This window comes from Arabidopsis lyrata (assembly GCF_000004255.2).
Source record: "Arabidopsis lyrata subsp. lyrata unplaced genomic scaffold ARALYscaffold_64, whole genome shotgun sequence".
In the NCBI taxonomy this organism is placed as follows: Eukaryota; Viridiplantae; Streptophyta; class Magnoliopsida; order Brassicales; family Brassicaceae; genus Arabidopsis; species Arabidopsis lyrata.
In genome coordinates this window covers 1-12,950 of record NW_003302504.1, presented here as the reverse complement: position 1 = coordinate 12,950, position 12,950 = coordinate 1, and the positions used below count along the sequence as shown (strand labels likewise).

Sequence of the window (12,950 nt, the reverse complement as noted above, 5' to 3'; positions counted from 1 at the left end):
TTTTTAAAGCCATTAGAGTGAGTCATACGAATCAATCACCAGAAAGAATGTGAGACCATGCACAAGTGATCATTCCCAAATACCTGTCTCCAATGTACATTTCTTACACTAGCTCAAAATCATCACCAACGTCTTTCATTTTCAGATTTCTTCTCATGTTTCAATTCTTTACCATAGTGATTTGATGCATCTATTTGGTTCTTTCCATTCTACTCCGTGAAACACTTCCATGACTCTTTTCATCCATCCATTATATACTTCACATTCATTTGTCATATGTTCTTATCTAAATAGTTCAAACTTGAGAAATTAAAGTTCACATCATCAGCAACTTCTCACTCATCATCATCATAATCATCATCTCTGTAGAATTAGTAAACACATGTTAGTGAAAAAATTCTAATTGTTCACCAAACAAAGTTGGAGATTGACATGGCGTTGTGATTAGGCGAATCAATGATTCCAAAAGGACAACACTTTATGGACAAGATTTTTTGTTCATCGTATATCAAAATGCATATCTTCCATTGTTATATTGCCACCTTCTTCTCTTCTCTGGTTCTTCTATGGTTTGTCACTCTCACTCCTAAATAACCAAATTGCAAACCACAAACTCAAAATTGCAACAAGAGAATTAAAAAATAAAAATGGGACTGTCAAAAAGTAGGAGTTTCAAAAATTCTGTATTTGAGATAGTTGAAAAAAATCTAAACTGAACTAGAAGCAAAGTTGATAAACTAATTGAAAAAACTTATTTTCGAAGTCACAAATCTAAATTCCCAGAACGCAATCTCTTTCTCCAACATCTCTCTACTTCTTGTTTCAACAACGATGGATTCCAGAAGATACAATTTTTATGGAAGGAGAGATGATAATCAAAGTAATTCAGAAAGCACGGAGGAACATATAGTCGATGATGCCGCCGCCGCTGATCTCACTGATGATGCAAAGCCACATGAAAAGGAAACATAGTATCTAAGAGCTAGCCTTAATGGGAAATTACGATAATTTTTTGGTGACAACTTACACCTTCCTCTTGACTATAGGGATTTTTTTAGAGAGGGATATATGGTTCTAGAGACGAAGAAAGACACTTTTTCTCATCAGATCTGATAACATAAAAAAGAGGATAACATATTTATCCTCTAGCACACACAAGGGCAAAGTCGTATTGATTTTTTTTGAACAGTGAAAAAAAAGATGAAAATCTGGGAAAGTGTCTATTTTGTTATCAAAGACAAGAAAAGTATGGCAAAGTGTAACTCACCCAAAAAAAAATTTGATAACCCAAAAAGACATTAAAATATCGGATAATAATAGCTGTTCATTTGCCCTCGTCAGCACAGTCCCACTAAACCAGTTAATTTTTTATCGATACCAAAATTTAGATTTTAGATTTTTTTTTATCAACTGGTTTTGTATTAAAGGAGTGAATGAGCGTTACAACACAAACGACCAAAGGTACAACCACATAACTACACAGCCACATCTCCATAAAGAGGGCCTAAACAAAAGAATATGCTCACCACCTGAGCCATAAACACAAAAACTAAAATTCAATCAGAGGAAGAAATCCTTTCTTCATTAAACAACCCATCAAGCCACACAGGATGACTGACCGCCACATACGACTGGAGCCTGCATTCTTCAGTGACGCTCTTCGCAATAAGAAAGGCTCCTCTGTTTGAAAATGAGTTTTCCAAAAAAAATTTCCACGATCGAAAAGAACCCAGAACGAGACCAAGCTCCATAGACATGAATCTAAAGGAAGGCCAAGCTGCAGGTCTAGAGACTCAAGTAACCAAAAACTCCTCCTGTAGAGCAAAAACCACTCTTTCCACCCTGTGAAACCTCATACTCTCCATAGCCCAAAGGAGACCTTTAAACTGAGCTTCCTGTTTCACCAAAACACCAGGCAAAGCACATCTACTATGAAGTAGAACCTTACCAACATGATCCCTTAGGACCCAAGCACAGCCAGCAAACTTGTTCCTTTTGGACCAAGAAGTGGTAACATTACATTTCAACCAATTAACATGGGGGGCAGTCCAACCAGCAGCATGTTGCACTAAATTATCCTCGGCGTCAGCATCATCCTCCTCTTCCTGCTTTTGTGCATCCACCCATTCAAGCCAATCTTCTCTAACCTTTTGAGCAGATTCAAGAGAAGAGAAACACTTTCCTTCAAAAAGAGCAAGATTGCGATTCTTCCAAATTCTCCATAAAGTCCATGGAAAAGTCTGTCTTAATTCCTCAGGCCATAAAGAATTCTTTACGTTTGAGAGTAGGTATTCAATATTTGCAAAAACAGACCCATTGTGGAAACCCCACTGAGGAGAAGGAACACCTGAGAGAGCCCACAATTGTCTAGCCAATGAACAAGAGAAGAGAACATGGTTGATTGACTCTTCCTCCTCTCCACAAAGTTGGCATCTCTCATCATTCTTCATGCCTCTACAACTCATAGACTTTGCAACCGGCAGAGCACCACAAAGCATTTTCCAGAGAAAAACTTTGAGCTTAGGATCAGTTTGCAGTCCCCATACTTTCTGTTTCAAGTCATTAGTGGAAGGAAGTTGTTCAGCCTCAATCCTGACCTGACAATTAAGAGAAAGCGAAGCAAGCCAATACGCCGACTTGACTGAGAAGTCTCCACTCTTATTGAATTTCCAGGAATAAAAATCCTCACACTCAGTCACCGGTTTGATCAATCGAATTCTCAAAATGTCATCAGGCAGAAAATGCTCCTCAAGCTTTTGGGGATCCCAGTCTCTTGTGGAAATATCAATCAGGTCAGCCACCCTTAAGTCAGGATTGAAGAAATAATTTCTCCTCAAAGGAGGACGCCATTCCTCATCCTCAATCCACGGATCAATCCACACCTGCATAGACTTTCCATTTCCTACATTCTTCTTTAAGCCTTGGCACAACAAATCTCTCCCATGTAAAATGCTCCTCCATCCATAAGAAGGTCTAGCACCAAGAGTGGCATTCAAAAAATCAGACTGTGGAAAGTATCTACTCCTCATGATTCTAGCAAACAGACAATCCGAGTACTGCAGAATCCTCCAGGCCTGCTTAGCCAACAGAGCTTGGTTGAAAGTTTGAACATCTCTGAACCCAAGTCCACCAAGAGCCTTAGGAAGACAAAGCTTTTCCCAACTAAGCCAATGGATCTTATTATGGTGTTCAACATTGCTCCACCAGAAAGAAGCCAGGACACTAGAGAGATTATCAGATGTGGTCTTGGGGAGTTTGAAGCAAGACATAACAAAGACTGGCATCGCCATAGCAACAGACTTCATTAGTATCTCTTTGCCAGCCTGAGAAAGAAATCTGGAGTACCAGGCAGATAACTTAGCTTTGACTCTGTCTTTCAAATAGCTGAGAAGCTCAACCTTAGAACCACTGAAGCATTCAGGCATCCCTAAGTAAGAACCAGCTCCTCCTTCCTTGACAATACCTAAACAAGTCTGAATAGAAGCTTTAAGAATCAGATCAACCCTGGAACCAAAAGTAATGGAGGATTTACTAAGGTTAATAGCTTGCCCAGTAGCATCCCCATATCTTCTCAGTGTATCTTGAAGGAAAAGACACTGATCCAAAGAGGCTTTACACATAAAAAGGCTGTCATCTGCAAACAAAAGATGATGAACTTCCGGACCCTCTTCATTGAATCTAATCCCTTGAATCTTACCTTCACACTGCCCTTTATTAAGAAGATGGGTAAGACCTTCAGTACATAGCACAAAAAGAAAGGGAGAAAGGAGATCCCCTTGCCTGATTCCCCTTTGAGGAGAAATTAGCCCAAAAGCTTTATCATTTATCAAAACAGAAAAGGTCACAGTGGATACACACAACATTACCCAATCCACCCTTTTGAGATGAAAACCCATAGCCAACAACAAAGATCTCAAATAGCTCCATTCAAGTCTGTCATAAGCCTTTGACATATCCGTCTTCACACACAAAATTTAGATTTTAGATACATTTTTATTATGGAAAAAAAGAGATACATTTTTATTATTTTCCAAAACAAAGAAAATAAAATTGAGAAAAAATGAGAAGAAAACAAAACAAAACCTGGGAAGGATAAGGAGGATGGGCCCGTCTCAATCGCGGAGCGAATTGCGCGGCTCTCTTGTCAAGGTTTATTGATGTGAACACTTTTAAATATTTATTTAACTTTACAATATTTTTAAAAAAATTAAAAATTAGAAAACAAAAATGCAAATATTAATAAAAATCCAAAGAAAATTAAATTATATAGTCAGCAAGCAGAATCGTACAGCTGAGATTGAAAGCTCTCTGCTCAAAATTGGGCCACTAAAAGTTTTTTTTTTCTTTGGGTTATTATTGGTGGGTCTCAATTGTTACACTGACGTTACGGTGACACGGAAGGACAACCACTGACGCCAGACAGGCGACACCTGGCATATATGTGGATTTATACGCTGACCTGGCAGTGTTGACTCCTTGTTTTAAATGACACGTCATCTCAGTGTGAAAGAGACAGACGTCGCGTGAATTTTGCGGGACTTTTTTTAGCTCCCTAAACAGCGCGTGAAGTATACGCTCCGGTGGATGGTGAGGTCCATCGTCGGTTTTGGTCGTGTTGCATTAAATTGGTTTCATAATGTTTTTTGTATAGACATTTGAGGTGTTTAATTATTTCTTGACAGTGTAAAATTTTTTCACGTTTTCACATTCATGAATAATTGGAGGGGTTTTGTTTCAGTTCGAAGATTCAGTGACAAGTGACCGTGTATTTTAAATGATTATTTACAACAATATAAATTTAAACCTAAAACTATTTATCATGAGTTTGTTCAAAATTTTATTCACGTGACCAGCCATAAATCCCAGTAGGGCTATTATTTGTATAATATATAGGGTTGTGAACTTGTGATATGTGACACAAAGTGTTAAAAGTTTGTTAGTGAAATCAAAATAACGGTAAAAAAAATGACTGAATTTCGAAACGGTAAAACATAGCTTTAAACTACTACTTTTATGAATCATTTTCTTGACAATGTAAATTTTATAGTCACATTCAGAGTTTTCAGTTGGGAGAATTATTGATCACGTTTTTACATTTTCAACTATATAAATTTAATAGTTCGTACTAGCTACGGTTGTTATGATTCAATCCCATGATCGGTGGTAGCTCATAACAATACCGACGCAGAAACTTGATTATTATATTTGGGTACTCGCTAATGGGCCTTTTAGCATTTTACTACAGCCCAATTTTATTATTCCCGCTTCACGCAATATTGTTTAAAAGCCCAATATCGTCGTCCAGGTCCAGGCTCTTATTGATGCTTTGTGCTTTCAATTTACAAATTGTCTTCCAATCCATCAGCATATCTTGTTATTTTTTCCTACATATGTTATCGTTGCAACTTTATTTTCGTTGAACATAACATTTAGTGCTACGAAAGTGGATTAATATAATTTTGTGTCCAACTAGACGGATGGCTAAGTTGTTCATCAAGACTCACCACCACAATTTTACTAAAACCGTTGGCCGATTTTCCGGCAAACTAGATTTACTAAACGCTCAACATTTAGGGTGTGACTGGTGAAAATTTAAGTAGAATTGAGAAGAATTATAAGGAGAGAAGAAAATAAATTTTTAGAAGAATTATTTCTACTTTAGTTTTGTAGAGGGAAAATTTTCTCTACCTTTTGGCTTTTTCAGAAGAATTGAGAAGAAAACATTTTCTTCTTGACTGGTGTAAATGTAGAAGAAAACTAATTCTACTTTTTTCTTTTCTTCTATTAATGTCTTCCAGTCACACCCTTACTCGCCCATTTATTTTGAGACAATATTTGAAGTTTTATTAGGCCTAAGTACAAGGTGTCCAAAATGAACATTGAAATATATATTGGTAAATATTAATGATTAGAAATAGAATTTGAAATATATATATATATATAAAAAGAAAAAAAAAGAAGAGAGAACATGCATTGCCTTTGGTCAGAGTGGACCAAGATCAACGAGAAAAGATAATATACAAACCAACTTTCCATAACTAAAAAATCCCAAGACATCCAACGGCTCAGATCAAACACAACAACATCGAACGATCAGAGTTAAACCATCTCTGGTATCTCCAAAACACAAACACTTTTTTCTTTGTCTGAATGGAACAAAAGCATGCGACCCTCTCTGTGTCTTTCTTTTATCTTCTCTCTCCTCTTCTTGAAAAACTGAAACTTTAATTCTTTCTTCACACCTCCTTTGGCTTCTGAAGCTGCAATCTTCAAGCTCAAAACCAAACCCTAGGAAAAAACAATGACGGCGACACAAATGCTGCTTCATCTTCTTCTTCTTCCACTTCTCTTCGTTTACTTCAGTAACCAAGTAGGAGCAGAACTCACCGACGAGTTAACGACATTGCTGGAGGTTAAAACAGAGCTTGACCCAGAAGACAAACACTTAGCTTCATGGAGTATTAACGGAGATCTGTGTAAAGACTTTGAAGGTGTTGGTTGTGATTGGAAAGGACGAGTTTCTAACATATCTTTACAAGGGAAAGGATTGTCTGGTAAAATCTCTCCGAACATTGCAAAGCTTAAACATTTGACGGGTTTGTTCTTGCATTACAATGCTCTTGTCGGAGATATTCCTAGAGAACTTGGTAACTTGTCTGAGCTTACGGATCTTTATCTCAATGTTAATAATCTCTCCGGTGAGATTCCTTCAAACATTGGGAAGATGCAAGGCTTGCAAGGTTAGTTAATTATAACCTAAATTTGGTATTGTTAGATCTTTGGTTTCTGCAAATTACTTGTTCCAAGGTTAATCAATGTTTAATGGAGATATGGAATCTAGGAATCTGAGCTCCTTCCTTTAGGGGTTTTAGTTACTTCATTATCTCTGGTAGTTGAAATCTTTTGAAATTATTTGAAATCTTAGATGATTTGTTTTTGGAATTTAATGCTTTAATGATCTGTCTTTAAAACGTCCTTTTCATGTCTTTTTGTTAGGATTTTTCTTTTTGTAATTTTCCTCTAAGGAAGAATAGTCAAGAAAATTTATAGCTACTATAAAAGATAGAAACTTTTATTTTGAACCATTAATGGCTTACTGGTCCCAATATATATATGGACTTGAATTGAAGATAACTTGTACTTCTCTTGATTAATCTTGTTCATTTAGATAACTGATTTAATTACTTCAAAAGGCTTGAATTAGTAGTAGGACCAGGTTTCTAAGTCTAGAATTAACTAAGACAAAGCTAAGCTTCATAAGCTGTTTCTAATTTTGCTAAGCTGATATTCATTCTTTTTTTGGTCTCTGTTGTGTAGTTTTGCAGCTCTGTTACAACAATTTGACAGGAAGCATTCCTAGGGAGCTTGGTTCACTGAGGAAGCTGAGTGTTCTTGCTCTTCAGTCTAACAAACTCACTGGAGCTATACCTGCGAGTTTAGGAGAGATAAGTGCTCTAGAGCGTCTAGATTTGAGCTACAATCACTTGTTTGGTTCTGTACCAGGCAAATTAGCTAGCCCTCCTTTGCTTCGAGTTCTCGACATCCGCAACAACTCCCTCACTGGCAATGTACCTCCTGGTAATTTAACTAATTTCTTCATTGTTGAAATAGTAGATTGGAAGAGTGATTCTTATAAAATATTACACTATTATCGTCGAATAGAACTTTATGTATATGTTAAGACTTATTTGTGTAGTGTTTCTCATTGGGGTTTATGTTTCTTTCTTTGTTGTACCAATTTGACAGTACTGAAGAGATTGAATGAAGGTTTTTCTTTTGAGAACAACTTGGGGCTATGTGGAGCTGAGTTTTCACCTTTGAAATCTTGCAATGGCACAGCTCCTGAGGAACCTAAGCCGTACGGTGCAACCGTGTTTGGTTTTCCATCCCGGGATATACCAGAATCAGCTAATCTTCGGTCACCTTGTAATGGAACAAACTGTAATGCTCCTCCAAAATCTCACCAAGGTGCAATCCTTATCGGTTTGGTTGTCTCGACTATCGCCTTGTCTGCTATTAGCATCCTCTTGTTCACGCATTATCGCAGACGCAAACAGAAGCTTTCAACTGCTTATGAAATGTCGGACACTCGTGTTAACACCGTAGGAGGAGGCTTTAGGAAGAACAATGGTTCTCCATTGGCCAGTCTTGAATATACCAATGGTTGGGATCCACTTTCAGACAATAGGAATCTTAGTGTCTTTGCTCAAGAAGTTATCCAGAGCTTTCGATTTAATCTAGAAGAGGTTGAAACTGCTACACAGTATTTCTCAGAAGTGAATTTGCTTGGAAGAAGCAACTTCTCTGCGACTTACAAAGGAATCTTGAGAGATGGCTCAGCTGTAGCGATCAAACGGTTTAGTAAAACCAGTTGCAAATCCGAAGAACCTGAGTTCTTGAAAGGAGTCAACATGTTGGCGTCTCTGAAACATGAAAACTTGGCAAAACTTAGAGGTTTCTGCTGTTCAAGAGGCCGTGGAGAATGCTTTCTCATCTATGATTTTGCTCCCAATGGAAATCTACTGAGCTATCTTGACCTCAAAGATGGCGATGCACATGTTCTTGATTGGTCTACGAGAGTATCCATCGCTAAAGGCATCGCAAAAGGTATGGTTCTTTAACTCCGAGCCAATTTTTTAGCGTTCTTGATTCCCTCTTTTTGATTCTTGTTAATGCTTTTGATGTGTGTGCTTAGGGATTGCTTATCTGCATTCATACAAAGGAAGCAAACCAGCATTGGTTCACCAAAACATCTCAGCGGAGAAAGTCCTAATCGACCAGCGATACAATCCGCTACTCTCAAACTCAGGCCTCCACACGCTTCTGACAAACGACATTGTCTTCTCTGCACTCAAAGACAGTGCAGCAATGGGCTATCTCGCTCCAGAATACACCACAACAGGACGTTTCACCGAGAAAACCGACGTCTACGCTTTCGGGATTCTAGTGTTTCAGATAATCTCCGGGAAACAGAAGGTTAGGCATCTTGTTAAGCTTGGAACTGAAGCTTGTAGGTTCAATGATTACATCGATCCAAATCTTCAAGGAAGATTCTTTGAATATGAAGCCACAAAGCTAGCTAGAATTGCTTGGCTATGCACTCACGAATCTCCCATTGAAAGACCATCCGTGGAAGCTGTTGTTCATGAGCTTGGTAACTGTAGTAGCTGTCTCTGAGAACTCTCTTGAGGCCAATTTGTGATGTGTACCTTAGGAATCAAGGAAGGGTTTGTTAGTCGTCTTTTCTTGTGTTTAGGGTTAAGAAAAGGTGCTTTTTCCCTTCCCTATTAACTTTAAAAACTGTTCAACGTGTTGTACTTTCTTTGTATGATTTGTGTTTATTATGTTAAGCTCTTCAGCCTTAGAAGAAGACAAGACAAGTACATTAATTTTTAAAAATTTCGGTAGATGGAAAATATCTATGGTACTTTGTCTTTTTATTTTTTGAATTACTTTCTGAACCAATTCATGCCAATATATATAAAAGTAACTAAAGTATAACAAACAAACTTTTTTGATATTGAGATCAAATCAAATATCAAAAGAACTTAGAAGTTTTTCTTTAGAATGTTTTGATCTAGATTTGGTAGTGAGCTTTAACTTTAATCATCTAGACACAAATTTATAATCAATGAGAGTTACCGACAAAAAAAAAAAAAAAAAAAAGACACAAATTTATAAAGTCAAAGGTTAATAATCAGTTACATCTGAATCTGTAAAAAAAAATACAAAATTTTAAAACCAAATAATCATAATCTTTGATTTGCATATTATCAAGATTAAATTTGGATAAAAACAGAAAATATAAAATTATACTTTTCATTGGTCAAACACGGATTATTAGAAATATCTTAAGAAGGAAGATATTGGTGACGTGGACATTGTATAGCTAAATAATCATCCAGTAATCCTAACCGTCCATTTTTCCTTAAACCGCTTGATCTAACGGTAGCAAAAGGCTTGGATCACAAAACACCATTTGTTTCCATAGAAACGAATCGTGAGATTTATAAGCGAGACTTGTTCTTCTTCTTCTTCATCTTCTTCGAAAGCTTTGAGAGTACTGCGTAGAAATGGGGAATACGTATTGTCTCCTCGGTGGTTGTATTGATCAAGCTAGCGTTGGTGTGGTCGAACGTTGGGGTCGATTCGAGCATATAGCTGAACCAGGATGTCATTTCTTTAACCCTCTCGCTGGTCAATGGCTCGCCGGAGTTCTCTCCACTAGGATCAATTCTCTTGATGTCAAAATTGAAACCAAAACTAAGGTTCGTGATCACTTTGATCCTTTGGGAATTTTGGTTAATATGTATTGAAATTAGGTTTGTGGTTTGTAGGATAATGTGTTTGTGCAGCTGGTTTGTTCGATTCAGTATCGTGTAGTGAAAGCTAGTGCTGATGATGCGTTTTATGAGCTTCAAAACCCTAAAGAGCAGATCCAAGCTTATGTCTTTGATGGTAATTTTTTTGCTTTTCTCTTGATGTTTTTGTTTTTGTTGAAGAAATAGCTCTGTTTTGATTCTTTATTTGTTCTTGAATCATAGTGGTTAGGGCTTTGGTTCCAATGATGACGCTGGATGCTCTTTTTGAACAAAAGGGTGAAGTTGCCAAGTCTGTTCTTGAGGAGCTTGAGAAGGTATAACATGTTGTTCCTTCGAAATCTTATTCATTTGTATGTTTAGAGACTCTTTGTTCAAAGTAAGATAGAAGATATCACTTGTGAGTTTTCTGATGTTTTATCGTTATCCTGCATTTGTTGAGCTAACTAATAGGTGGCTTTTGCGCCTTATAAAGTGTTTATCAAGTAGGCATGTTTGGATTTCATAGAGAAAAGTTACAACATTTAGTGTATTGTTTGGTTTTGTTCAAGACTCTGTGTTCATGGTAAGATAGATATCAGTTGTTTGAGATGTTTTATCGTGTTCCTGCATTTGAGCTAACTAATGGGTGAATTTTGAGCCTTGTAAAGTGATATCGTAGATATGTGGGGATTGAATAGAGAAAACTAGTAATAACATATATTCGAGGGTAGCCTGCTTTAGGGACTGGTGAAGAGCTCTGTAATGATCATGATTGGAATTGTTTTCTTCAGGTGATGGGTGCTTATGGATACAGCATTGAGCACATTCTAATGGTTGACATTCTTCCTGATCCCTCTGTACGCAAGGCAATGAACGAAATCAACGCAGGTAACCTTTATTTCTGATACCAGGGGAATTAGTGTGTCATACTTTTCAGGTCTCTAATGATTTCTTACACATCGAAGCATAGAAAGATTTATACATTTTATGATTATAGGACTGTATTACATGTTTTTTCAAGCGTTCATGGGAGGTTAATTTACAGTTTGTTGACTTCATTTCAATTTGCATCTCAAATAAATTATACTTAAATGCAGCACAAAGGCTCCAGCTCGCGAGTGTTTACAAAGGAGAAGCAGAGAAGATTCTCCAAGTGAAGAGAGCAGAAGCAGAAGCGGAAGCCAAGTACTTAGGTGGTGTCGGGGTGGCTAGACAGAGGCAAGCAATCACGGACGGATTGAGGGAGAACATATTGAACTTCTCTGACAAAGTAGAAGGCACATCAGCCAAAGAAGTGATGGACTTGATCATGATCACACAGTACTTTGACACTATAAGAGACCTTGGAAACTCGTCAAAGAACACAACGGTGTTTCTCCCGCATGGTCCGGGACATGTGAGGGACATCAGTGACCAGATACGCAACGGTATGATGGAGGCAGCGGCTAGTGCTCAGGTCAACGACGTCTAGAGAGAGATTCACTTCGGCTTGTGAATTGAATTTGTTACTTTTGCTTCCACTGACTATGGTTTAAATTATGTTTTACTAGTGTGATTTTTTTGGATTTTGCCTCTTTTTTTTTAATAATTGTTTTCATGGTGATATTGTTATTACGGTATATATAATAACCCAAAGTACTTGGAACTCTTATGAGGAGGAACATCACAAATTTGAGCCATATATGAGTTTTGATTCTTTGTGTGTTTTTTTTAGTCATTCTATTTCTTATACCACAAGAATAATAGTTGGTGATGTTTAATCTTATTAACGCAGAGACCATGAGTATGAAGATTACGACTCGTATTATAGGTGAAAAAGAGATTGTTATCTCTGAACCGTGATAAGACTAGAGAAACCTACACACATCCCAAATTATACACACATATGACTAATAGAGAAAGACACATGTCTTAACAGCTAGTAGTTAGCACTTAGCACCTATCCGGAATCCTTCTCGTCGGATCCTTGGTGGTTCAGCTTAAACCAGCTGGTAGCTTCACTAACAAGTGCTTTAAAAACTTTACAAAGCAAAAAGAATTCTAAAGCTTTAAAATGGATCTAGTTAAATTTTAGAAGTTTTGGTTTTTTTTTGTTTTTTTTTGTTTTTTTTTTCTTACATCCAAAATATTTCCTTAATTCAATTTTTTGGCAGTAGAAATCATTATTTTCTAAAGAAGATAATGTTTAATTTTTCAAAGTTTTAAATTCTATAGACAAAATACTACAACAATAAAATCTATACATACAGCCAATAAATTTACAGTCATAGCTCTACAACAAAAAATGTAAAGTTACCGCTGGTACCGATGAGGAGGAGTCTCCAACACAAGTTAATTGCACCTTAGTTTCTCTTGATCTTGACAACAATTTTCAAATATCTATATTACATCAAATATTGTTTAATGTTAACACCTTATAAGACGGCTTCTAGCAACGAATTACTTTGTGTGCTTATAAGGAGTCTGATTTTTTTTGTACAGGTTAAATGTTTTTTTTTTTTTTGATAAAACTACAGGTTAAATGTTGAGAACCCAATTTTTCATATTATACTTTTCAAAATCTGTAAAAAAAATCCATAAATTAGTTTTTGTTATATATTTTATCACATGATAGCATCTCCCACAACACATCATTCTATTATGAATTAA

At 36.7% G+C, this 12,950-nt stretch overlaps 2 protein-coding genes across 2 annotated transcripts; both read left to right on the top strand.

The window, feature by feature from the left end:
• Nucleotides 1–6,152: 6,152 nt before the first annotated feature.
• On the top strand, nucleotides 6,153–9,442 carry LOC9299059 (BRASSINOSTEROID INSENSITIVE 1-associated receptor kinase 1). Its single transcript, XM_002862936.2, has 4 exons — nucleotides 6,153–6,740; nucleotides 7,318–7,578; nucleotides 7,747–8,607; nucleotides 8,696–9,442. The coding sequence occupies exons 1-4, from the start codon at nucleotides 6,302–6,304 to the stop codon at nucleotides 9,175–9,177; spliced, it is 2,043 nt and encodes a 680-aa protein (XP_002862982.1). The 5' UTR covers nucleotides 6,153–6,301; the 3' UTR covers nucleotides 9,178–9,442.
• Nucleotides 9,443–9,844: 402 nt separating this feature from the next.
• Nucleotides 9,845–12,004, top strand: LOC9299060 (hypersensitive-induced response protein 4). Its single transcript, XM_002862935.2, has 5 exons — nucleotides 9,845–10,268; nucleotides 10,338–10,458; nucleotides 10,545–10,636; nucleotides 11,093–11,189; nucleotides 11,399–12,004. The coding sequence occupies exons 1-5, from the start codon at nucleotides 10,074–10,076 to the stop codon at nucleotides 11,770–11,772; spliced, it is 879 nt and encodes a 292-aa protein (XP_002862981.1). The 5' UTR covers nucleotides 9,845–10,073; the 3' UTR covers nucleotides 11,773–12,004.
• Nucleotides 12,005–12,950: the final 946 nt, after the last annotated feature.